At 51.3% G+C, this 26,567-nt stretch overlaps 1 protein-coding gene across 1 annotated transcript in view; it reads left to right on the forward strand.

The window, feature by feature from the left end:
• The window catches only part of ASPM (assembly factor for spindle microtubules), a 453,390-nt gene that overhangs the window by 330,954 nt on the left and 95,869 nt on the right, over nt 1–26,567 (forward strand). Inside the window, exons 22-24 of the mRNA XM_078644067.1 lie at nt 17,826–17,985; nt 20,300–20,509; nt 22,586–22,735. Of these exons, the coding sequence (XP_078500193.1) occupies nt 17,826–17,985; nt 20,300–20,509; nt 22,586–22,735 (520 nt within the window). The remainder of the gene's footprint in view (nt 1–17,825; nt 17,986–20,299; nt 20,510–22,585; nt 22,736–26,567) is intronic.

Here is a 26,567-nt window from a genome sequence, read left to right on the forward strand (position 1 = left end):
ATCTGTATGTCAGTCGCGTCGTCTTCGCCCAGTATCTGCTGGAACAGAGCCCCGACGTAAGCCCTTAGATCATCCCCTTCCTCTAGCCATGGCACACCTCAGATCCGTATATTATTCCACCGAGAGCGGTTCTCAAGATCTTTGGCATGTGCCTGTAGATCTAAATGCTGCTCTTGGAGGCGGAGTATGTCTTGTTGCAAATGGTGAAGTCATCCTCTCAGCTGAGGTTGTGCTCTTCTAGCGTGGTCACACGTTCTCCTACCTCATCTATGTCCCTTAGCACCTCCTGGAGATCGGCAGAGAGAGCTGGCCCTTAAGTTCCTGTATGTTGTCTTTTATGGCAGCAAATAGTTCCATCATGAAGGTCTTAGTGGCAGTGCCGTCCCCCCGCCCCAAACCACCCCCCCCCCCCCCCCCCGCCCCCCCCCCCCCCCGGGTCCCCTGTCCAAGGCCCCATTGTATGTCTTGCTGGCAGGGGTTGTGGACCCAAATTTCTTCAGAGGCATGTCTTTCAGCATTTTGTTTTTTGTGTGTGCTGCCACTAAAATGCAAATACGAAGTGTCCTTGCTCCTCTCTCTCCTAGACAGTGACTGGGACCCTGAGCTCAGCGGACAGCTGGCTGCAAGATTATGTTCAGTACCAGCTACCCTTGGCGAGTCACCGCCTGCCTACCAGATTGCCGCGTCCGCCAATGGGGTTTATCGTAGGGGAGCAGAGCAATCCAGGCGAGGTCCGCGTCGCGCAACACCCAGGGTCCCCTACGCCGAATGCAGACTCAGTTCAATCTAAGCCGGGCAAGCCCCAGGGTGACCCGCTAGCTCTTCCGTGCCGTGCTTCCGGGCTTCGCTTCCTCCCAGGCATAGGGCTGATGGTTGCTCTGGGTGGGTGCCTCGTGTCTCCACGTGGGCTCTCCTATCACCTCACCAAACGCAGATTCGACTTCACTCCTCACAGATTCCGGTGGGCCGCCCAGGTGCAAAATGGGGTTCTAGCCTGGGCAGCGCTGCCAGACGGCTGCCGCCTCTGTCAGTGTCCCCAAGAAGCCATCTCACCAGGATCCAATGCTCGCCCCTCAGTGTTTCCTCACCTCTATGGCAGCGAAGAGCCATGGGATCCAGGAAGTCCAGCACACCTCCCGTTCCCCAGGCGCAGCGGAGCTCGCGTCCCCTCTCTGAGCTCTGCCCTGCCAGAAGCAAAGCCCCAAATCAATGCTTATCACTGGCACCCCTGGGAGCCCCCCTGGTCTCATCTGCTGGGAGAGGTCGCCCCCCCCCCCACTTAGCTGAGACAGCGCCCCCACATCATGGTGGAGTCCGCTGCCAGACCAAGGCACCAAACGAGTGTTCTGATATGGCGGGTCTCTTAAGATCGTGGGTCCCCCGCTCTGGCCCTCGCACAATCACTTTGACTCAGTTCTCCAGGCCCCGCAGGCACCCCCGCACTGCACTGCACTGCGTCCGGCGTCCATACAGCGGCAGCTTCCTGCTCCGCCACCGCCGGGCCACACCTCTCAGAACGCGACACCTGGTCACAGGCCACTCGCCGGGCCGCCGCTCAGGCCTTCGATACCGTCACCAGCGGCGAGCCGCTGAATCACTGTATGCTCGATTGGCAGGTGCTGCGCTGAGCACTGAAGCCGCCCGGCCCAGTTACCGTGCTCCAGGAAACCGGAATTGGGCTTGATTACAAGGCTATATGGTGGTGGTGCCGGAGGGACGCGGTCCCTTGTACTATCTAGCCACCATCTTGGCCACGCCCTCCAGGATCAGCTTAAATTATGCATTGCAGAATATTGTATGCAGATGCAGTGCTTTCTTGAATTGTGCCTCCAAAGAATCTGTCAACTGTTGTAGTGATATTGGAAGGTTGGGAGCATTGTGGTGAGTGTAGTCGGATCACACAGTGCTAACCAATCAATCAATCATATCATTTGTAAAGCGCACTACTCACCCGTGAGGGTATCAAGGCGCTGGGGTGGGGAATGCTGCTACTGCTCCAAAAGCCAGGTCTTGAGGAGTTTTCTGAAGGTCAGCAGGTCTTGGGTCTGCCGTAGGTGGATGGGGAGGGTGTTCCAGGCCTTTGCGGCGAGGTGGGAGAACGATCTGCCGCCTAAGGTGGCTCTTCGGAAGCGGGGGACTGTAGCGAGGGCAAGGTCGGCGGAGCGGAGCTGGCGGGTGGGGGTGTAGAAGCTGAGTCGTCTGTTGAGGTACGTTGGTCCGGTGTTGTGGAGTGCCTTGTGTGCGTGGGTGAGGCGCTTGAAGGTAATCCTCTTGTTGACCAGGAGCCAGTGCAGGTCTCCCAGGTGGGGTGTGATGTGGCTGCGGCGAGGGATGTCAAGGATCAGGCGTGCAGAGGCGTCCTGGATGCGTTGGAGCCGTCTCATGAGTTTGGCCGAGGCTCCTGCGTAGAGGGCGTTTCCATAGTCCAACCTACTGCTGACAAGGGCCTGGGTGACTGTTCTTCTCGTTTCAGTGGGGATCCACTTGTAGATCCTACGGAGCATGCGGAGGGTGTTGAAGCAGGAGGAGGAGACGGCGTTGACCTGTTTAGTCATTGAGTGGGTGGAGTCGAGGATGACCCCTAGGTTGCATGCGTGGTCGGTGGGTGTTGGAGTGGTTCCCAATGCGGTCGGCCACCACGAGTCGTCCCATCCCGAAGGGTTGGATCCGAGGATGAGGACCTCCGTCTTGTCCGAGTTCCGCTTCAGTCGGCTGTTCCTCATCCATTCAGCAACAGCCTTCATTCCTTCGTGAAGGTTGGTTTTGGCGGTGTGAGGGTCCTTGGTGAGGAAGAGTATCAGCTGGGTGTCATCGGCGTAGGAGAGGATGTTGAGGTCGTACCGATGGGCGACATGGGCGAGCGGTGCCATGTAGATGTTAAACAGAGTTGGGCTGAGGGATGAGCCCTGGGGTACGCCGCAGATGATCTCTGTGGCTTCGGAGCGGAAGGGGGGAAGGCGGACGCTCTGTGTTCTGCCGGAGAGGAAGGAGGTGGTCCAGTCCAGGGCCTTCTCTTGGATCCCAGCGTTGTGGAGGCCTCTTCGTAGTGTGTGGTGACAGACCGTGTCGAAGGCGGCTGACCGTTCCAGGAGGATGAGTGCCGCCGTTTCTCCGTTGTCCAGCAGGGACTTGATGTCATTGGTGGCGGCGAGGAGGGCAGTCTCGGTGCTGTGGTTGCTGCGGAACCCGGACTGGGAAGGGTCCAGGATGTTGTTCTCCTCGAGGTAGCGGGTCAGTTGTTCGTTGACGGTCTTCCCGATGACCTTTGCCGGGAGCAGGGAGATGGGCCGGAAGTTCTTGAGGTCCTTGGGGTCCGCCTTGGGTTTCTTGAGTAAGGCGTTGACCTCGGCGTGCTTCCAGCTCTCCGGGAAGGTTACTGTCTCGAAGGAGGTGTTGATGACTTTCCAGAGATGGGGTGCGATGGATGTGCTGGCTTTGTTGAAGATGTGGTGTGGGCATGGATCTGACAGAGATCCGGAGTGGATGGTGTTCATGATTTTGATGGTGTCATCGTCGTTGATGTTGGTCCAGTAGAGCAGGCGGTTGGTGCGGATGGTGGTCGTGGGGGCGGAGGTCTCAGTGGTTGTCGGGCGGTCGTGGTGTTGAAACTGTCGTGGATGTCTGTGATCTTGCGGTGGAAGAAGGTGGCCAGTGAGTCGCACAGGTCTTGCGAGGGTGGGACATCGTTGGTGTTGGAGCTGGGGTTGGAGAGTTCCTTCACGATGTTGAAGAGCGCTTTGCTGTTGTGCGTGTTGTTGTCTAGGCGGTCTTTGAAGGAGGCCCTTTTGGCAGATCTGATGAGGTGATGGTGTCTGCGGGTGGCATTCTTGTGGGCGGCGTGGCTGTCAGGTGTTCGTTCACGGAGCCAGATCTTCTCCAGCTTTCGGCAGGTTTGCTTGGAGGCCCGGAGGTCTTCAGTGAACCAGCTGGCTTTCTTGTTGGTATGATTGTTGGAGGGTTTCTTGATCGGGGCGAGGGTGTTGGCGCAGTCGTTGATCCACTGTCTGAGGTTGCGGGTGGTGGTATCGGGGTCGGTATGGTCAGCGGGTGGGCTCTGGGCGAGGGTGGTGGTTAGCAGGTCTTCGGTGACTTTGCTCCAGTGGCGGTGAGGCATCTGTTGGGTGCTGTGGTGCGTGGTGGGTTTCTTGAAGGTGAAGTGGATGCAGCGGTGGTCGGTCCAGTGGAGTTCGGGGGTATGGTTGAAGGAGACGTGGGGGCTTGCGGAGAAGATGGGGTCAAGCGTCTGACCGGCGGAGTGGGTGGGTGTTGTGACGAGTTGTCTGAGTCCGAGGTTGGCTAGGTTGTCGATCAGGGTGGTGGAGTTGGTGTCATCATTGTTCTCGAGGTGGAAGTTCAGGTCCACGAGGAGGATGTAGTCCGTGGAGGCGAGGGCGTGTGTGCTGACTAAGTCGGCGATTGAGTCGCTGAACTGTGGTCGGGGTCCGGGCGGTCTATAGATGAGGGTTCCTCTGAGGGTGGTGTTGGGGTCGGTGTGGAATCTGGAAGTGCAGGTGTTCGGCGGTGCTGAGGGTGTCGTCGGTGTTGGTCGAGACTCTGAGAGTGTTCCTGTGGACGATGGCGATTCCTCCTCCGGCTCTGTTGGTGCGGTCCTTGCGGGTGATCTTGTAGCCTTCCGGGACGGCTATGGCTATGTCGGGTGCCGAGGCGGGGTTCAGCCAGGTCTCCATCAGGAAGGCGACGTCTGGGGAGGTTGAGTCGAGTAGGTCCCAGAGTTCAACGGCATGTTTTCGGGCGGAGCAGGTGTTGAGAAGGATGCATCTGAGGTGGTTGGGTTCTTTCCTGGTCGGCAGCGTGGTGGGGCGGATGCTTGTGAAGCTGCAGTTCCGGCTGGTGAAAGCTCCGTGGGTGCGCTTCGGGGCGGCCAGGAAGCAGGTGTGTGATCGTCCAGTGTTGAGTGCGTTGAGGGTTCTGGCATCGTAGCGGTGTCGGGCGTCGTGGTTTCCAGGGGTCCTGGCGCTGGGAGCGGTCCCGGCACGGATGGGCACAGACGGGCTTGCCTTAGGTGCGCCAGCGGCGCGCCCGCTGAGCGCGGCCGCATAGCGGCTTCCATATGAGGGGATGTGAGAGGGAGGAGCAGCTGTGAGGCAGGAGCGGGGCGGCGAATGGGATTGATTGCAGGTGGGCGGGACCACAGGGACGCAGCGGTGGGAAAAATGGGCGGGGGCCGCGGGAGAACTGGGCACAGGAAGGAAAAACAAGTTTAGGCAAGAAAACAAGTACAGGCACAGAGGAATAAAAACAAGTCTGGGCAAGAAAGCAAGTTAGGCACAGGGGAATAAAAACAAGTCTGGGCAAGAAAGCAAGTGCAGGCACAGGGGAATGAAAACAAGCCCGGGCAAGAAAGAAAGTTATGCACAGGGGAAAAATACAAGATTAGGCAAAAACAATGCAGGCAGAGCCGTGCAGCAGCGTGGGGAGCGACCTGCCTGCGAGGTCGAATATATCCAATGAATGCGTTGGTTGGTGGGCGGGTTCTTTATTCAATATTGCCAATGTGGTGCGCAGTATGTGTGCGATTAAGCCACAGGTCAAAAACTGTCCTTTATGTAGTTACTACCTATCTCTCAAAGTCTGCAATAAACCTTCTTGGAATAAATCCTGACCACTACAAGACTAGCTATTGTCCACTGCATGAGTTTTCAATCATCCAGGCGAGACTGCTGGTCTAAGAGACCCATAACAGAATATTTAGGATGTACTGGGCTTTACATTGTTAGTAAACATATCACCATCTCAACTAGTTAGGGCAGTCCTTGGATCGATTGAGAAGCAGGGAGAACCAGGTTCTATATACTAGTTGAAGTCTGGCAGGGCCGTCACACCAGTTTCCTCCAGGGCCGATACGGCCATCCATCTGGATAGCCACTGCAGTTGAGCTGCTATGTATTAGGCCTCGAAGTGAGGCGCACCAAGGCCTCTCTGGTCTACAGAGTATCTCAGTATGGATAGGGCCACCCTCCGGCACCCGTTTGACCACATTTGGTTTGTGTTCCTTAGTAATTATCATTCAACCCTGCCACCAGCTCCCTATCGCTGCTCGGCAGTATTTAATTGTTACCTCCCCCACCCTGCTCCACCTTTTCTCTCTCACCTGCTCCTACCTGTTTGATTGTTTGTATGTTCATGTCTTTGTTTTTGGAGGGCCTGGCAGCTGCAATCCTTTCTAAAAAACAAGCATTGGAAATGCAATAGGTCTCGCATTAGAAAAGTTGGAGCTATTGGTTTTGTAAATGACAATTTTTTATGTGTTGGTCTTGAAAATAGTCAAACAAAGATGCAAGCACAGTGTGAGGGTGAGGGGGCAACGCAGGGGGCAGGATTACAAACGCCACAGGAGTTTTTTGTTTGTAATAAAGTTGTGTTGTTGGTGATTGTTGCTGTGGTGGTGTCTAGTGATGTTGGTGTTGCGCTGAGTGGTGCTGTGGTGGTGCTGAGTGATGCTGTGGTGATGCTGAGTGATGCTGTGGTGGTGCTGAGTGATGCTGTGGTGCTGAGTGATGCTGTGGTGCAGAGTGATGCTGTGGTGGTGCAGAGTGATGCTGTGGTGGTGCAGAGTGATGCTGTGGTGGTGCAGAGTGATGCTGTGGTCGTGCAGTGTGATGCTGTGGTGGTGCAGAGTGATGCTGTGGTGGTGCAGAGTGATGCTGTGGTGGTGCAGAGTGATGCTGTGGTGGTGCAGAGTGATGCTGTGGTGGTGCAGAGTGATGCTGTGGTGGTGCAGAGTGATGCTGTGGTGGTGCAGAGTGATGCTGTGGTGGTGCAGAGTGATGCTGTGGTGGTGCAGAGTGATGCTGTGGTGGTGCAGAGTGATGCTGTGGTGGTGCAGAGTGATGCTGTGGTGGTGCAGAGTGATGCTGTGGTGGTGCAGAGTGATGCTGTGGTGGTGCAGAGTGATGCTGTGGTGGTGCAGAGTGATGCTGTGGTGGTGCAGAGTGATGCTGTGGTGGTGCAGAGTGATGCTGTGGTGGTGCAGAGTGATGCTGTGGTGGTGCAGAGTGATGCTGTGGTGGTGCAGAGTGATGCTGTGGTGGTGCAGAGTGATGCTGTGGTGGTGCAGAGTGATGCTGTGGTGGTGCAGAGTGATGCTGTGGTGGTGCTGAGTGATGCTGTGGTGGTGCTGAGTGATAATGTGGTGGTGCTGAGTGATAATGTGGTGGTGCTGTGGTGGTGATGAGTGGTGCTGCATGGGAATGCTGTTCGACTGCTCGGAAATATTTCTGCTGTTTGTTTTGGTTCTGGCTGGCGGCGCCTCGGCCATAAGTGAAAGATGCGAAAGATGTGAGAGACTGCGGCATGGGGAGCGGGGCAGAGACGGGCTGCAGAGGAGAGAGCGCATGAGGGGGGTGACAGACAGTCATAGAGAGACCTCCAGCAGACTCAGAGGAGAGAGAGCGCGCGGGAGGGGTAGCGGAGAAAGACAGACAGTCAAAGAGAGAGAGAAGCTGAGATAGGCATTCCAAGAGAGGGTGAGAGAGGCAGTCACAGAGAGAGGCAAAGGCAGGAAGTGGATAGTGAGAGAAAGGCAGAGACGGGCAGAGGAGTCAGATAGAAGCATGAGAGAGAAAGGAGAGAGGCAAAGTAGAAAAGTCAGGCAGACCGAGTCAACGGAAGAGAAATGGAGACAGGCATTCAAAGAGAGAAAGCGTGAGACAGTCAGGGCAAGAAAACAATGAATCAGGCAGAGAGAGCAAGTCAAAAAGAGAGAGCGGGGCAGAGATAGAACGTGGAAAAGTGAATGAGGCATAGTAGAAAAGAGAGAGACAGCGGGACAGAAAGAGAGACGGGCAGTCAGAGAGAGAGTGATGCTGTGGTGGTGCTGAGTGATGCTGTGGTGGTGGTGCTGAGTGATGCGGTGGTGCTGGGTGGTGTTGTGGTGGTGCTGTAGTGGTGCTGTAGTGGTGCTGTAGTGGTGCTGGGTGGTGCTGTGGTGGTGCTGGGTGATGCTGTGGTGGTGCTGTGGTGGTGCTGGGTGGTAAAGTGGTGGTGGTGGGTGGTGCTGTGATGGTGCTGTGGTGGTGCTGAGTCATGCTGTGGTGGTGCTGAGTCATGCTGTGGTGGTGCTGAGTCATGCTGTGGTGGTGCTGAGTCATGCTGTGGTGGTGCTGAGTCATGCTGTGGTGGTGCTGAGTCATGCTGTGGTGGTGCTGAGTCATGCTGTGGTGGTGCTGAGTCATGCTGTGGTGGTGCTGAGTCATGCTGTGGTGGTGCTGAGTCATGCTGTGGTGGTGCTGAGTCATGCTGTGGTGGTGCTGAGTCATGCTGTGGTGGTGCTGAGTCATGCTGTGGTGGTGCTGAGTCATGCTGTGGTGGTGCTGAGTCATGCTGTGGTGGTGCTGAGTCATGCTGTGGTGGTGCTGAGTCATGCTGTGGTGGTGCTGAGTCATGCTGTGGTGGTGGTGAGTCATGCTGTGGTGGTGCTGAGTCATGCTGTGGTGGTGCTGAGTCATGCTGTGGTGGTGCTGAGTCATGCTGTGGTGGTGCTGAGTCATGCTGTGGTGGTGCTGAGTCATGCTGTGGTGGTGCTAAGTGATGCTGTGGTGGTGCTGAGTGATGTTGTGGTGGTGCTGAGTGATAATGTGGTGGTGCTATAATGTGGTGATGCTGAGTGATAATATGGTGGTGCTGAGTGATAAAGTGGTTGCGCTGAGTGGTGCTGTGGTTGCGCTGAGTGGTGCTGTGGTTCCGCTGAGTGGTGCTGTGGTTCCGCTGAGTGGTGCTGTGGTTGCGCTGAGTGGTGCTGTGGTTGCGCTGAGTGGTGCTGTGGTTGCGCTGAGTGGTGCTGTGGTTGCGCTGAGTGGTGCTGTGGTTGCGCTGAGTGGTGCTGTGGTTGCGCTGAGAGGTGCTGTGGTTGCGCTGAGTGGTGCTGTGGTTGCGCTGAGTGGTGCTGTGGTTGCGCTGAGTGGTGCTGTGGTTGCGCTGAGTGGTGCTGTGGTTGCGCTGAGTGGTGCTGTGGTTGCGCTGAGTGGTGCTGTGGTTGCGCTGAGTGGTGCTGTGGTTGCGCTGAGTGGTGCTGGGGTGGTGCTGTGGTGGTGCTGGGTGGTGCTGTGGTGGTGCTGAGTGATAATGTAGTGGTGCTGAGTGATAATGTGGTGGTGCTGAGTGGTGCTGCATTTGAATGCTGTTCGACTGCTCGGAAATATTTCTGCTGTTTGTTTTGGTTCTGGCTGGCGGCGCCTCGGCCATAAATGAAAGATAAAGGGAGAGACTGCGGCATGGGGAGCGGGGCAGAGACGGGCTGCAGAGGAGAGAGCGCACGAGGGGGGGTGACAGACAGTCATAGAGAGACCTCCAGCAGACTCAGAGGAGAGAGAGCGCGCGGGAGGGGTAGCTGAGAAAGACAGACAGTCAAAGAGGGAGAGAAGCTGAGACAGGCATTCCAAGAGAGGGTGAGAGAGGCAGTCACAGAGAGAGTCAAAGGCAGGAAGTGAATAGTGAGAGAAAGGCAGAGACGGGCAGAGGAGTCAGATAGAAGCATGAGAGAGAAAGGAGAGAGGCAAAGTAGAAAAGTCAGGCAGACAGAGAGTCAACGGAAGAGAAATGGAGACAGGCATTCAAAGAGAGAAAGCGTGAGACAGTCAGGGCAAGAAAACAATGAATCAGGCAGAGAGAGCAAGTCAAAAAGAGAGAGCGGGGCAGAGATAGAACGTGGAAAAGTGAGAGAGGCATAGTAGAAAAGAGAGACAGCGGGACAGAAAGAGAGACGGGCAGTCAGAGAGAGAGGCTGGTACAGACAGTGGAAGAGAGAGAGGCAGGGACAGGCAGGGAAGAGAGAAAGAGGGGCAGAGACGACACATTGTCAAAGAAAGAGAAGCAGCAGAAGCAGAGAGCCGATCAGAGAGGGGGGGAAATACAGGGGAAACGATAGAGAAGCAGAGACAGACACAGTGGAAATCACAAACAGGGAGGCTGATACACAGAGCAAGGCAGAGGCGGACTGTGGAAAGATAGATACAGAGACAGACACAATTGAAAAGACAGAGACATTCAGGGGCAAAGATAGAGAGAAGCGAAGAATGACCGAGGAAAAGAGAGGGGTGCAGACTGAGGCACAGAGAGAGGCAGATAGCGACAGCTGAAAAAAGAGAGGCAGAGACAGGCTCAGTTGAAAAGATAGAGAAGCAAAGGCACAGAGAGAGAGCGATAGACAGTGGAAAAGAGGGCACGAGAGAGGCAGATATATTAGAGTAGAAAGAGCGGCGAAAGAGAGAGAAAGAGGAGGAGAGACAGAAACAGGAAATATTTCTGCGCTTTGTTTAGGTTCTGGCTGGCGGCGCCTCGGCCACAAATTAAAGATAAAGGGAGAGACTGCGGCATGGGGAGCGGGGCAGAGATGAGCTGCAGAGGAGAGAGCGCGCGAGGGGGGGGTGACAGTCAGTCATAGAGAGACCTCCAGCAGAGTCTTACATTTAGGAAGTCCTCCTTCACTAAAACATGAAGGTATACACCAAGTTCAATAAACTGGGTTCTAGAATATTAATTTAATGTAAATATAACTGGTGTGGCTCAGATTTTATACTTTGCTTATACTTTTTTTGTTAAACAACAGTGTAAACTAAGTGTTCTGGCATCTAGATGAGACGGACCACACTGTAGAAAACCTCAAATCTAAAACCGTGGCATCATTTAAAGAACAGGAATTATTACCACGATAGCCCATTTTACTGGCTTTATTGCTAAATCAAGCTACTGTTAGAATAGAATTCAGTAAAAGCTAAAAACACATTGGGATTTTGACGAGAACAAAACATTAAGGGCCCACATTTTGAAAATCACTGGGATTGTTATCTCGCTATACTAATGTTTAAGAGGGAAAAAGGTCAGTCGAACTCAACTGCGTGTACCAAAGATGAGGAAGAAGAACTGTTAAACTAAAGTGAAGTAAATAATTACAAGGGAGGAAGGGTGACGAGACGCACGGGGAGCAGCAGCCTTTGATGTGCCGGCCGGCCGCGCAGTGAATAATTAGGGGAGGAGAAATACCGGCCTGAGGCCGAGCGCACGCTGGGGGAAGCTTGAGATGCCTGTGGGAGGGAGGCTGGTGGCTTTGATGTGCACGCGCTTTTTGCCAATGCGCTTGCGCATTGAGCTTGCTTTTCACGGGCACTGCATGAAATCGCCAGTTTGGTTAACCTCTGGATAAGCCCCTATATTCTCGCAAGCTCAATGCCCAAGCGCATTGACAGGCGAGACCTAACAAGCTCAATGCGCAATCGCATTGACAGGCGAGACCTAAAAATAAGCTGGTACAAGATTTTTTAATGTATTGCTCAGTGATTGTTGTTCACCATCTTAGAATTTAAAAAAATCAAAATGGCCTCCTCATAATAACGCATGCGCATGTGTGGTGACACTAGGGTAGGATTTTGACGCATACACACAGATGCTTGGTGATGCAAGTTTACATATGCGTCATTGGATTTTTGTCTTTATTTTTCACCGGTGTATTCCGCATTGGCATTACAGCAGTTACTTTTTTGTGTGTTTTTTTCAAAGTTTAGGAGCATTCGTGAAAAGCATTATCAAAGCTAGTAGGTCTGAATGAAATATTGTCTAGCAGACGCAACAAAGAATTTTCAATTCTATTAAGGACACAGAGGCGAGGATTATGCTTCTCTTATCTTTACTGACAAAAACAGCAGCCAATAAACTTTAAACTGGCATGACCCCGGAAGGACAACCCCCCCACCAGTCTGCACCAATCACTGTCCAGTCCAACACATAACAATCCTTGTTAAACCGGAACCTTCCTCTTTGTTTGCGATTTCCTCCACAGTCCAACCAAGATCGGAACCCAACGTGGCAACTATCGCATCCTCTTGTCCGAAGGGGAACACTTCTCCTCCTCAGCTGAAAACCAGCTCTGCCCGCAGAAATCTTTTCTCAGGTCTGCTTGTGCTGATCACCTGAAATGAAAATACATGTCGTAATGGCTATTCCAACAGTAAGGAATACAACAAGCCATAAACATCATTCGGGTGCGTAAAATGCATCACATCTTCAAATCACCATACAAAGTACATCACTGTCAACCCGGGTGGGATAATCCTCGCCTCCGTGTCCTTAATAGAATTGAAAATTCTTTGTCGCGTCTGCTAGACAATTTTTCATTCTATGTCAGTCCACGGAGGCTCCGATTATGCTAGTTTAAAGTTTCTCCTCCACCACCGAGGCCACATCCACAATACGTTTATGATAAAACGTTTTAAAAGTAGATTCAGATGACCAATCAGCCGCAGTCATGATGTCTTGAAGCCGAGAACCGGCACCAAAGGATTTTGAGGCCATAGCCCCTCTAACAGAATGAGCTCCAAATTTGGAGGAATCAATACCCGCCAGACTCAACAACCAGGAAACCCACCTGGCCAGAGTAGCATTGGCGACTGGGCGGAAAGGTCTCTGTAGAGAAATCAACAATTGACCAAAATCGTTCCTAAACTCTCTAGTACAATCCTCATATACCTTTAAACACTTTACTACACACAATTTACTGTGGTGAGGAAATGCAGGATAGCTGTAAGTCGTGGGATGTGCACAGCCTTTGTCTTTACTGATTTAATCCGTGCTCCAGGATATCTCCATCCTCCTGGGGAGTGTCGAATAATTCCAAGTGTAGCAGGACTATTGATCCATAATCCTATCACCCTGGGCACCGGTAGGGGCTGAACCTTCTGCGAGTGTTCAAACGCATATGGTAGTACATAAATTTCTGTGTAACTACTTTGAACTTTGGTTTCAGATTTAGTTTTATTTCATTTTTTCAAACAAATTTCTCATGTTTGTTTCACATGTTCATATTGGAACGTTTTCACCAGATTTAACAATTTTCCAATGCATTTCGGTGCGTATTGCACCTTCATCAGGGAAATCTGAAATCATACAAATAAGGCATCACTGATACTATTCCATTCTCGATAATCAATATTAAATCACTGTTGTTGCATATCTATTTTGTATCAATTAGTATTAATCAAAACATACTGTGAAATGTGACTTTCGTATGTGGGTTAACTGTCGATTCAACATGCGTTCGAACACTCGCTGAAGGTTCAGCCCCCACCGGTGCCCAGGGTGATAGGATTATGGACACACTGCTACACTTGAAATGCAGGATAGGAAATCATTTTGAGTGTGTCTTAGTTTGCTTCGAAATTGTAAAGGAAACTCCCGTGGGAGTAAATACTCTACCTGACAAATCCAGTGCTTGAATGTCCGATACTCTTCTGCAGGAAATCAAACATAGCAAAATCGTAAGTTTCGGTGAGAGCTGCTTCCTAGACAGACCCTCCTTAGCCGGCCAAGCCGATAAAAAACGCAAGATAACAGAAACGTCCCAAAGTTCAGTATACTTGGGTTGAGGAGGGTTCACCAGCCGGATCCCCCTGACAACCTTACACACCAGTGGATGTTCCCCAACAGGTTTACCATCCACGTGCGGATGTCCCGCCGAAATAGCTGATCGGAAAGTATTCACCGATCTGTATGCCAAGCCCGACTGTGCTAAATCTGCTAAGAAATTCACAATCATAGAGATATCTGATCCCACTGGATCTCCCTGCTGTTCGTTACACCAACCAACCCAACGTCTCCAAGCTGACTCATAACGCTTGTGGGTGGAAGGTGCCCATGCCTGTGACAAGAAAAAGAGTGTCCTGAGAAACTCCCGGCACTTGCCAGCGTCTCCAGAATGTCTCCACGCCATGAGAGACAACTGATCCAGAAGGACCAGCGGATGTTGAAGGCCCACTGGGTCCGTAAGAAGGTCTGGAAACGATGAGATTCGCACTGGTGATGCGCATGCAAGACTCATCGCGACTGGAAACCACGCTTGAGTTTTCCAACACGGGGAGATCAAAATCACCTCCGCCTTCTGCCTCCGAATCTGAGCTAGAACCCTCGGGATCATGATGAACGGAGGAAACACATAAAGAATGCCCGTCGTCCAAGATTGAAGAAAGGCGTCCGAGCTGATCGCCAACGGATCCGGACGCCAACTGAAGAATTGGGGCAACTGTCTGTTGAGCCGTCAGGCAAACAGATCTATCACACACGGACCCCATAAGTGGTCTAAAGCCCTGAAAATCCTGGGATGCAACCTCCAATCGCTGGCATCCCTCAAATACCGAGAGTTCCAATCCGCTGTCACATTGACAGATCCCGGAATGTACTCTGCCGTCACCGAGATTTGATGGTCCAGGCAATAATGCCAAAAGTCCTTGGCTATCTCCGCCAGGAGTCGAGACCTGGTGCCTCCGAGGCGATTTATATACCGTACCGCGGACACATTGTCCATGCGTAGGAGAATGCAACAAGAAATCTTTTGAGGGGATAGAGTACGCACCGCAAAGGAACCCGCCAGGAGTTCCAGGCAATTGATGTGGAGATTCAATTCTTAGCGGGACCAGCGGCCCCCGTTCTCAACAGAGCCGCAACGGGCTCCCCAGCCCCACCGGCTCGCATCCGACTCCATCACCACTTCTGGGGTGACAGCAAAGATGGCTCTGCCGTTCCAGGCCTCCATATGCTCCAACCACCAGTTCATCTCCGTGCGAGCGTCCGTCGACAGGAAAACCTGTTGGGCGTAAGTCACACCCTTGCGTAGATGCAATGCCTTAAATCGTTGCATAGCTCTGTAATGCAAGGGACCCGGAAAGATCGCCTGGATGGACGAGGCCAACCTCTTCTTGAGCGGTAAGAGCAATTGAGCCTTCACTGAGTCGACCTGGAACGCCAGGAATTCCATAACCTGTGAAGGTGTCAGAATGGACTTTTGCAAATTCAAAAGGAAGCCCAGTTCCTGAAGGAGGTGAACCGTCTATGACAGATGGAGTGAAACAACCTCCGGCGAGCATCCCAAAATCAGGATGTCGTCTAGATAAATGATCAGCCTTACGCCCCTCTCCCTTAAGCACTGAACTATTGGTTTCATCAGTTTGGTGAAACACCTGGGAGCGGACGAGAGGCCAAAGGGCATGGCAGCAAACTCGAACCACTTGTTGCGCCACTGAAATTGAAGAAAGCGTCGATGCGGTAGAAAAATGGGCACCGTCAGGTATGCGTCTTTCAAGTCCAGACGTACCATCCAATCCTGGTCTAACAGAATGTCGCGCAGTAAATGTATGCCTTCCATTTTGAAGTGCCGATACACAACCCATGCGTTGAAATCTATGAGATTTAAAACCAGTCGAAAGCCCTGGTCTTTCTTGGGAGCCACGAAGACGGTGCTCGCAAAGCCCTGAACGTGTGGCAAAGTCTCCACTACTGCTCCCTTTCTGAGCAAAGCCTGCACCTCTGCGTCTATGAAACTCTGTTCTTGTAGGGAAAAATGCAGTGGCGCGGGCGCTTGACGCTGCGCGGGGGAGGCATAAAACTCTATGTGGTACCCTTGGACGGTTTGTAACACCCAGGGATCGGTTGTTAGTTCCCGCCACTTGTGAATAAATAAGGCCAGTCTGCCTCCCACCATGTGTTCTGTTGCACAAAGAACTCGTCCCTGAATAGGAATTGTCTCCTGAATTATTTTGTTGTCCTCGGTAGTTTCCTTTCTGTCCTCTGCCACGACCTCCTCGATTACGGGAGGGATAGAAGTTGGAGCGCTGGTAACCTCTGCCTCGTTGCTCACCTCCATGTGAAGTCTGATTAAAACCTCGGCCGGACCCTCGCTGACGTCCGGCCCTGTCAAAAACACCGGTGTGAAGCACCTTTTTTATCGTAGTCTGCGCCTTGTCAAGCGCGGAGAAAGTGGCGACGTACTTGCCCATTTCCTTAACGAACTTGTCTCCGAAGAGCATGCCGTTAGCCATAGAACCTGGTTCATTGGTGGCCATCTCTGCCAATTGGGAATCAATCCGCATCAGAAAAGAGCGTCTCCGCTCTGTGGACAGAGCCACATTCGCATTTCCCAAAAAGCACATGGCACGCTGGGCCCATTCCATGATATCAGACGTATCCATAGGCACGTCCTGTTCCTTGGCCTTGACCGCAGCCTCCAGAATTTTAGTAAGGGGTCGAAGAGACGTCCAGCAATTTGTCCTGGCACCCCCGCCATGCTCTATCCAGCCCTTTTTTAGGGTCCTTAGCGAACTTCCTCATGAACGCTGTCATGGTAGGATCAAGGTCCGGAGTATCCGTCACCTTCCCTGTCACTGAAGGTCTGGGGCATTCCGACCTCAACGTGGCTCGCACCCCACTCTCAAAACCTTGACGCAAGTTATTGGTGACATAATGCGCAACTTCAGCACAGGGCACCCATTCCGTGGATCGAGGGTGAACTATACTATTAGGGTCAAACAGAAGGTTCTTAGGGACCTGACTATCATCTGCCTTGTATGCCGTGTGCTTAGTCTTCTTAGCCTTCTTTTTAGAAGCAATCGAATCCACCTCCGAGTCCGAAGTACCAGGTGGCGTCGAGGAGGAATCCCCCGATGTCTGATAAGCCATAGAGCCATGGTCCCTCATCACTGACTTGGCCATCTGCGCTAACTTGTGGGCCTGGGACTGAGCAGAGGTATCCCCCTTGCGTGAGGATTTAAACTTTCTCTTGCCCTAGGTATGATGGGACTTAGTAAAAGGCTTTAACGCCTTAATCAGGGCTTTACTAACAGAGCTCTGGTCGTGGGTAGCCAGGGCTTCACCTAAGTTCTCCTCCAATTGTTCTTCCTCAGGCTCATACTGCTCGTATTCATTGAATTCGACCCACTGGTTGCCCTCCTCGGCGTAATACGCCATATCCAAGTGAAAGGAGGCGAGGAGGAGATTAACAGGGGGGAGCAACCCAGGGGTGCCTCTACACACACTCTGCAACCCCAGTTGCCAACACACCACAGAGGCAGGTAATTATACGGTGGAAGGAGACCCCTATTAACATTCATGCTCCCCTAGAGCAAAGCTCTTAATCCGGACACGCTCCGGTCAGCGTTCCTATGAGGCCAAGGATTGATGCAGCCTAGAAACGCGCACTTCGCGAGGAGCCGGTAATGCAAAATCAGAACTCGGCTCCTCGCGTCGTACAGGGGGCACACACTCGACTGCTCCCTGCGCGCGGGCAAGCTGCGTCTGCCTCCTCCTGCTCCACCGCCCCCTAACGCGCTCACACGCGCAACGCACACCGCAGGACGGCGGACCGGGTAACGAAGAAACCCGACGTCGGATAAAGGAGCGCTATACAAAGTCGCGCAATAACAAACAATCACAAAATCACACACCATAAACCCCCATACGCTGAAGCAAATAAGGGAAAGGCACTTAACTCGCTGCTGCAGCAGCAAAGAAAGAGGAAGGTTCCGGTTTTACAAGGATTGTTGTGTTGGACTGGACAGTGATTGGTGCAGACTGGTGGAGGGGGTTGTCCTTCCGGGGTCATGCCAGTTTAAAGTTTATTGGCTGCTGTTTTTGTCAGTAAAGATAAGAGAAGCATAATCGGAGCCTCCGTGGACTGACATAGAATTCGCAGCAAAAAGGCAAGACCTGTTGGCTTTTCAGACGCTTTTTTTCTCATTTACCCTTCTTGTTGCAGGTTAAATTGTAATCTAACTTTTGGAATTATTCTTGCCTTTATTTGCTTTTTCGTGGCTGGTACAATTTTCTTTGTTGCATGTAGTCTGCCCACTTTGAAATTTGCTAAGTATCTTTTAATAAAGATTTGTTTTGTCATATGAATTTAATCGCAGAATTGCTTGCAAATTGTTGCATTCAGTAAAAAAAGTTGCGATTCCCAAATGTGAATTTGTGGAATGATGATAACTTTGACATTAAAGTTAAGGCCGTTTCGTTTAAATTAATTGATTTTTTTGTTTGTAATTCATTAGATTTTTGAAGATACGTGCTGCTGTGGTTCTTATACAAAGACGGTGGAGAGAAACGCTTACAGCAAGGGCAATATGCCTGGAGTTTGAGACAATCAAGGCCGCAGTAATTAAAATCCAGTCGGTATACAGGGGAGCATGTGTCAGGAGACAACTTTTAAAGGTAAATGTATGCTCTTGGGTACCTTTTAACACTTCTTGGAATAATAGGTTTGTCGGACAGATTGTTTAATGGGGCATATATTTTATTATAACTCTTTGTTCAGAGCTATACACCAGTCTGCCATACGTTTCTGAGAACTATAAACTGTGCGATACACCTGTATATATTTATTTTTAGTTCTGGTGTTAAAGACGTTTATGATTTTAAAAAAAATATGTACAATATACATCATTTATTCATCCATTATTCTGTGAGTGTCACATTCACATTTTACTTCCGCCCGCTATAGCATACAGCATGGGGTCACCCCCCTTCAGCCACTGGATGTCACTTAGCTTGACTGCATTTGGCCCTTTCTCGAGGAGCACACCAGCACACAAACTAGTGCCCTTCTGTGCCCATAATTTTGTTTTTAATTTGTTTCTTTAATGGTGCCTTTGTGTTTAGAGTCTGATGTGTCAACTGCACGATTGTTACCATTTGTGAGCAGAGGCCATTCCATGCTTTGTCAGTTCCTGTCACCTGCTCATGTTGTTGTAAATTACTTTTGAAGTGTACTTTTATCTGACTACTGGTATTTCCCAGCATAATAGATTGTGTCCATTTTAAACTGTTGTGTATTTCTTTCATTCTTCCTTCTCCACTATGTTCTTGCTTTTTCATTCCTGTCTTTCCAGTTTCATTCTTGTATTCCTTCTTTTTCAATCTTCCATTCCTTTTCTCCTTTTCCTTTATTTCTTTACTGTTTTACCATTTCTGACAGGATCAGTGATCCTGTTGTGGTGGCGGTCAGAACTGCGATCCCGAATGGATGTGGTGCCGAGGCAGGCCCCGCTCTCGGGATTCCAATATCCCTTTCCAAGGGCCTTTTCATGTCTGAAGGACTGCCATGAAAAGGCTTTCGGAAATGGATTTTGGGGGCCCCATACAGGGCCCCGTTTGTCGTGGGCACTGTAAAGTGGTCCAGGTGTCAAATGTCATCTCCCCATGCACCTCTACACACCACATGCTGCATGGCACACGGTGCATGGAGGTGCAGGAAGTGCTCCTTTGCTCGACTGCTTGTGCTGCAGCCGCATCACAAGATTCAGTGAAAAGGAGCCCGGTGGCCGCCAGCCCGGTGGCCGCATCGTAATAGGCAGTCAGACCGCCGCCGCCTGCTTGCTGGGTAGTTTCCTGACCGCCCGACATTGTACAAAGGCCTTGTGTTAGCCAAGACCTTTTGATTTTATGAAATTGTGTATGAAATAATTATTTATAGGATTCTTTGTCCACACTCAATCCATGTGTTTGTGAATGTGTTATTCATATTTTGTTCCAACCCACTAGAGCATGAATAAAGGGGCAATGCGTCACCCCACTTAAATTACTGGCTCACTAAATTATGGATTATGGCATGTTTTCCCTTCACAAGGAGCACATTCACACAAAGTAGTTTGCTTCAGTGCCAGGGAATACTATGGTAATGTATGCTTTTTTTGAGACCAAAAACGTGTTTGGCTTTAGTCAATGTTTTTCTTTAGATGCTTCTCAGACAAAGTTTTGCAAAAGTCATGACAAAACAAGAATTCCCAAAAGGCTGGCGGATTACGTCCGACCTCTCGGCTTTGACAATGCTTGAGTTTTTTTTGTTTGGGAAGGGGGTTTGGTGGGACAGGTGGAATGTTTCAGGTTGTATGCTGACAATGTTGTATTCTTATTACTGTTGAAGCTCGCATTGTAGAGGTATGCATATTCTGCAGATTTAAAAAAACGAGGAATGCTGATACAAATTAGCTTCTTTCTGGTCAGGCAGTCAGGCATATTTGATACAGTTAGTGTTTAAAACTGTTTTTTTTCTGCGTGTACGCTGGTCAAAGTTTTTTCCTTATCGATAGCTACGTGATACGAACCGTGTCTCGTATAGCAAAACACAGGAAATAAACTATATTTTACTAATATTAATATTTTAGAAATAGCTGGGCTTGGGTTTAATAAGACTGTTTTGGGCAACCAGAACCCTACATGATTATTCGAATTTCCTCCTTCCCCCATCAGCGCAGAAAAAGCACTGATGGACATTTTTAAAATAATTAACAATTTTAAACTCTTTTGTGTCGCATTTAATTTGCTTGCATTTTTATCCTTTTGAAAAAGAAATTAGTTTGAATTTTACAGCAGTTGTCGCTTTAAAAGATGTACGCACTTATGCGATTATGCGAAGTTAAGTACTCAACATTCACTATGGCAATTTATTAACTAGAGTGATATTAACGTCTTGAATACTATGGAACGTCTGTTTTTTTTTTTTTCATTGGTGCCTTTTTATAACTAGAAAAAAGAAGCTGCATTATTGATCCAAGGAGCTTACAGAGGATTTCGAGAGAGGCGTACATTTCTCCGACTAAAAGCTGCTGCACTCACCTTGCAAAGCTACTTGCGAGCTGTTCATGAAGGGCGACGTGACAGGCTGAAGTACATCAAAACTCGAGATGCAGTTACCCAGCTTCAAGCTCTGACACGCGGCTGGTTGGTTAGAAGAATGGTATGTATGTCAAACGTTATGCTTTGTATGGGTGAGGCAAATGGATGTTGTGGGGCATTGCTGGTGAATTATGTAACCTATTATTGTGATAACCGTAATCCTCATTTAATTGAAGCTGCTTTTTTGTCCCTAGTATGTGAAGTGGGTTCTTATTCGCTTAATATCACCTAGATTTTTTTTTTTTTTGGATTGCCTGATTTTGGGTGAGATTCCAAAATGGATTACCACCTACTTGTAATCTTCTCTCAATATGATTTTAAGCTGTAATGACCAGTGTCTGCCTGTCAATATAAGCTCCGCTGCTGCTCAGCTGGGGTAAGAGGCTCTTCGCTGGTTGTATGAGAGCATGTGCGAGGAAGACTATTTTCTGACTCGCCATGATGTGTGCACACAGGTACCCTGTGACAGATAGGATCCTCAAAGTGGGCGTGGCCTTTGGAGACCGTCTAATTTAATTAGGTTTCCAAAAGAAAAAAAACATTTATTTTGACTAAAGTCTGTTGTGTTTCACTGTAGTTACACTAGTGCAACACAGAAAAGGGATGAGACAACTTTCCCTATGTTTGGAGTCCTTACAAATAAGATTCATGTGGCCCTCTTTCCTGCCTTTTTTGTGTGTAATATTTCCTTTAGTCCTGTAATGAGATACATCAGTCAAAGATAACTTTCTTTAATCAGATTGTCCGTAAAACAATACAAACATTCAAATCGTAAATATCCGAGTATATAGATATATATTTTTAAAAGCTTTTAAAATTGACCAAGATATATTGCTTCATCTAAAAATAATAATCAAATATATTAAAGGTTTCTGTGATATATCACGAGTTGAAGTACAATACCTTCGAAACAGAGGCTTTAAAATATTCTTAGTGGTAATCCATCACTGAATGAATCTTGTTGTTTTTAACACATTTAGTAAAATACAGTATCCCTCAATTAATAACATACTAGATCTTAATTCTGGATTTATAGATAATAAGTAGCAAACTATATTAAATTTTAACTCGTATAATCTAAGTTGGACAAAAGAGTATTCCTATACAAGGATATGCATTCTCATTACCTAAGAAGGCCAACATTAGAGCAATTGATGACTTTTTAGACAAGTAATCAACTTCCATTTGTATAGATAAACTGAACTTACTGATTCAAAAGGGGTTTAAATGGAAAGAGTTCTCAGGGACTTATCACATCCACAATTCTTGCTCTCTAATTATCTGTATATAACCAAGCAATTTCCTTGCCCGTAACCCATCACTTGAAATTGCTCCCTTCGTCATGAAATTAATGTTTCTCGCAGCCCTGCTGGATTTCATTAACCCGCTGGCTAGTTGGCTGTTCAAACGTCTCCCTTGTACAATGGCCTACTTGAGAGTATTGGCAGTCTACTGATCGAGAAAGTGTATGTGGTGAAATCTGCATTGGGTGATTGTCTGACCCTCTCTGACAAGAATAGGCATGCCTATCTCCGAGACTAAAGGGGAACTTGCAAAAGCCACATCTGGGGCTCCCATTGAAGTCTCGGGAGAACGTTTTGCAGTTTCAGGAGTGGAGCAGACTTCAACGTGATTCTGCCATCTTGAAAGTACCCAAGATGCTATGCAGGAGGTGGGGCATCTTGTTGGCTGCTCCCAGCCATGAAATGTCACTGCCCACTTCTGCTTCTGGCATTGTATCGACTGCTGCTTCAATGTATAATGCCCATAGCTGACTTACAGCAAGCAAGCACTTAAGAGGTGTTTGGGGGCCTCTCCCACTATAATGTTTTGGGAAAAACAATGGTGTTGAAGGTTGCATTTCAGAGCCCAGTTTTCACCTAAATGCGCTAAAAACTATTGATTCTAAAAGGACATTATTTAAATATCCAGGATTTCCATGGTCCAGTTAAGGCATTTGATTCCCATATCAGCGCGCCTTCCAGTACATGAGTTCAGGGTGTGCACCATCCAAAAACCTTTGTCAAAAGATAGCTTTAGGGTTTCCCAATGAGGTGGAAACGCTAGATTAGCCTTTGTTTGTTTTCAAAGGTGGTGTCTGTAGTAGTAACATATTGTGACTTATTTTTCCATCTAGATCGAACAACAAAAGCGAGAACGGAGGCTGCTGCGGTTCTCAGCAGCGGCATATCACCATTTGTCTGCTCTCAAAATTCAAAGGAAGTTCAGGGTGTACCTCGCGCTGAGACGCGCCAAAAGACACATGGACACAGTGGTCTTCATTCAGGTAAGTGCCTATGTCTGGGCATTGCTAGGCAGTCGCGCAGGGATCACCAGTTTTTCCTTAAGATAATTAAATGCCGCAACATTAGCATGGGAGGTGGATGCAAACGGCCATTTCTCCAAAATTCTTTCCCCACCTCAAGAATATGTACGTTTTCATCACCTCGAACATTTGTTTTGTCACCGCTCATGCATAAATGCTTTTAAATCTTTGTATATAAACAGAATTTCTTCCAAGTATGAATTATTTTGAATGAGCTTTATTCAGAAAGTTTACTTTTGTTTCTAGTTGTTACTGTCTGTGTCAGCTGTTTGTTTTCTTGATCTGAAAGAGACACATTAGTATTAGATTCCTTACCTTAGAATATCCCCAGGCGTCAGACTGGATCCGGAAATTTTTGCGTAGCAGTACCCTTGCGCGTCGGTAGGCGTCGTCTGCGGCTCCGCGTCCGTCGTCGGCGTCGTGGGCGCCGTGATGACGTCGTCGGAGTACTTAGACGCCGCCTCCGCGTGCTGACGTCAGTTCTTCTTTTTTCCGCGCCAGCAAGCGCAGATCTGGAAAAAGCAGTAACCCTAGTCAATTTTGACTAAACTTTTTGATCCTTTTGATTACTATTTCGAAGTCTCTCGACTCCGAAACGGTGCCGATAGGGATGCCCGGCTTCAAGCATTGCGACGATTGCGACCGGCTGATGTCGGTCACGGATCCTCACCGTGTGTGTTTGTCGTGTTTGGGCGTCGACCACGACGACAAGGCCTGCTCCGACTGCCGGGCCCTCTCTTCGAAAGCCAGGCGGGAGCGGTCCCGTAGGCGACTCGAACTCCGGCAGTCGGTCCCGCGCCGCGAGAGGTCCCGATCCTACGGGAGGTCGAGGGACAGGTCGCGGGCCCGGAGCCACCACAGCTCCGAGAGTAGGCCGCACTCCTCCGGGTCGAAGTCGTTGCCAGGTAAGCGGCACAAGAAGTCCAAGCGGCGTCATCGCTCCTCGGACTCCCCCCGACGCTCGCGCGATGCGGCCGGGTGTTCGGGTGACACCGCCCACGCGGCTCCGTCGGAGTCGCGGGTGCCGCGTCCAGCCCCATACCCTACGGTCCCTGGAGCCCCATACCCTACGGTCCCTGGGCTCGACGCGACGCCGGAGGAGGTCGAGCGCTTCCTCATGGCCATGCGGAAACTCTCTCCTCCGACGGGCTCCGCGGCGCCTCCGGGCCCAGCGGACCCGTCTGGGAGCCCTAGCGGGTCGGCGGCTCCGGCCCCGACGCCGTCGGGTGCTTCGGCCCCGACGCCGCCGATGCCTTCGGGCCCGGCGCCGCAGGCCCCTGTTATCCCGACGCCGCCGGCGCCTTCGGGTCCGTCGCCGAGGGGTTCAGTTGTTCCGACGCCGCCGGCGCCTTCGGACCCGGCGCCGCAGGACGCCGCTGGTCCTCCTTCGGGATCTGGTTCGTCGCCGGTGGATCTGACGGCCTCCCCGGCGTCGGACCCTCAGGTGTTGCCTCCGGCGCCGTCCTCGGGCGGCGCCGACCCCGGTTCTACTTCCGTTCCTGTTCGGCCGTCGGGGCGGCCCCGTTGGGTGCCGCTCCAGACGCCGTTGGGTGAATTTCACTTTTATGAACAGGCCCCATTGGTTGAGGACCCTGAATTTCAGGAGATGGGTGAAGGAGAGGACTGGGAGGGGTCTGAGGACCCTCTGACCAGTGAGTGTCGGTCTCATGAGGACTGGACAGAAGACCTTGGGGAGGCCAGTGGCCTGGACACCTCTCCAGACCCTGGGTTTGTCTCCCCTCCTACCGTGGCTTCGGAGGAGGGGGCAACATATAGTGTGGTGCTGATGAGGACTGCCAAGGCCTTAAACCTTGAGCTCCCCGTCGCGGCCGTGAGGACTAACCTCCTCACTGAGGTCCTTAAACCGCAGTCAAGCTCGGCCGAGCCTCTGCTGCCCTTTAATGAGGCCTTGACTGACGTTCTTCTGGGCACTTGGTCCAAGCCCGCTACGGGTTCGCCCGTAGATAGGAACGTGGCCAGACGCCACCGCCCCGCCCCGGGCGACCCATGTTTTCTGTCCTCCCACCCTACCCCCGAGAGCCTGGTCATCCAGGCCTCCAATTCCCAAACCGCGTTCCCGTCGGCCCCGCCGGATCGGGAATCCAAGAGGTATGACCAGTATGGGAAGAAGATCTTCTCATCCATTAGTTTGGGCCTGCGGTCTTCCAACACCGCCTGCCTCTTGGGACGTTACACCCACTCTGTGTGGGATAAGGTCGCGGAAGTGCTGCCAGAGTGTCCGTTGGAGGTACGGGCCAAACTCGGCCAAGCCCTTGTGGAGGGCCGGGATGCAGCCAAGTATTCCATCCGGTGTGGGCTGGATACCACTGACTCGCTGGGTAGAGCGATGGCAACGATGGTGGCGGTCAGACGCCACGCCTGGCTGAGATCCGCCAACTTCTCGGCAGATGTCCAGAGCACGCTCATGGACATGCCGTTCGATGGCCGTCGCCTCTTTGGCGACAAGGCAGACCATGCGCTTGAGCGTTTTAAGGACTCCAGGGCTACGGCCAAGTCCTTAGGCCTCTCGGGCCAACGCCAGCAACCGGCTGCCTATCCCTCCTTTCGTGGCCACGGAAGGGGTGCGCCCGCACGTGCCGCCAGCCACGCGCCGCAGGGCAATACCCAACGCGGTGGCGGCCGTGGGAACCGCCGTCCAGGCGGTCGTGGGCAGCGGCGAGGTCAGTCCACACCTTCCCCCGCAGCATCCGCCTCAAAACCCTCCTAGTCCGTGCTTTCAGGCCCATGTTACGCCAGTGGGGGGCAGGGTTCGCCATCACCACCTCCACTGGCGCACTGTCACGTCGGACCGGTGGGTGCTGAAGATCGTCCGAAGGGGCTACTCCCTCCCCTTCGAGGTGACTCCTCCAACCATGCCACCGCAGAACCACCGTGTATCGGGGGATCACTTGCGACTTCTGCAGGAGGAAGTTACGGCCCTCTTGGCCAAAGGGGCCATCGAGCGCGTTCCTGGGCCAGAAGTAGGGTGTGGTTGCTACTCCCACTACTTCCTGGTACCCAAGACGGGCAAAGGGGGCCTGCGCCCTATCTTGGACCTACGGAACATCAACGGCTTCCTCCGGAAGGAGAAGTTCAAGATGCTGACACTGGCTCAGGTCTGCCCTGGATCCAGGAGACTGGATGGTAGCGTTGGACTTGCAGGACGCTTATTTCCACATCCCCGTCCTGCCGGCCCACCGCGCTACCTGCAGTTCACGGTTGGCCACGAGCACTTTCAGTTTACCGTGCTCCCCTTCGGCCTTACCAGCACCCCACGGGTGTTCACAAAGGTGATGGCGGTGGTCGCAGATTATCTGCGCAGGTTGGGGGTTTCAGTCTTCCCCTACCTCGACGACTGGCTGTTGAAGGCGGGCTCGCCCCAGACAGTCGTCAGCCACCTCCAGACTACGGCAGACCTCCTGCATCAGCTGGGGTTCTCGATCAATGTGCCAAAGTCACACCTGTGCCCCTCTCAGAAGCTCCTCTTCATCGGAGCGGTTCTAGACTCGGCGCAGTTTCGGGTTTATCCACCCGAGCAGCGGGTCCGGGATATTCAGGCTCTGATTCCCATCTTTCAGCCGTTATCCCGGGTTTCGGTCAGGTTGACGCTGCGGCTTCTGGGGCTGATGGCCTCCTGCATCCTGCTGGTGCATCACGCCAGATGGCGGATGCGGGCTCTGCAGTGGGACCTGAAGTTTCAGTGGGCCCAGCATCAAGGCAACCTATCCGACCATGTCCTGATCTCGGAGGGCACTGCGAGACAGTTGCAGTGGTGGCTCACGGACCGCGATTG

This window comes from Lissotriton helveticus, chromosome 1_1 (genome assembly GCF_964261635.1).
Source record: "Lissotriton helveticus chromosome 1_1, aLisHel1.1, whole genome shotgun sequence".
Classification (NCBI taxonomy): Eukaryota; Metazoa; Chordata; class Amphibia; order Caudata; family Salamandridae; genus Lissotriton; species Lissotriton helveticus.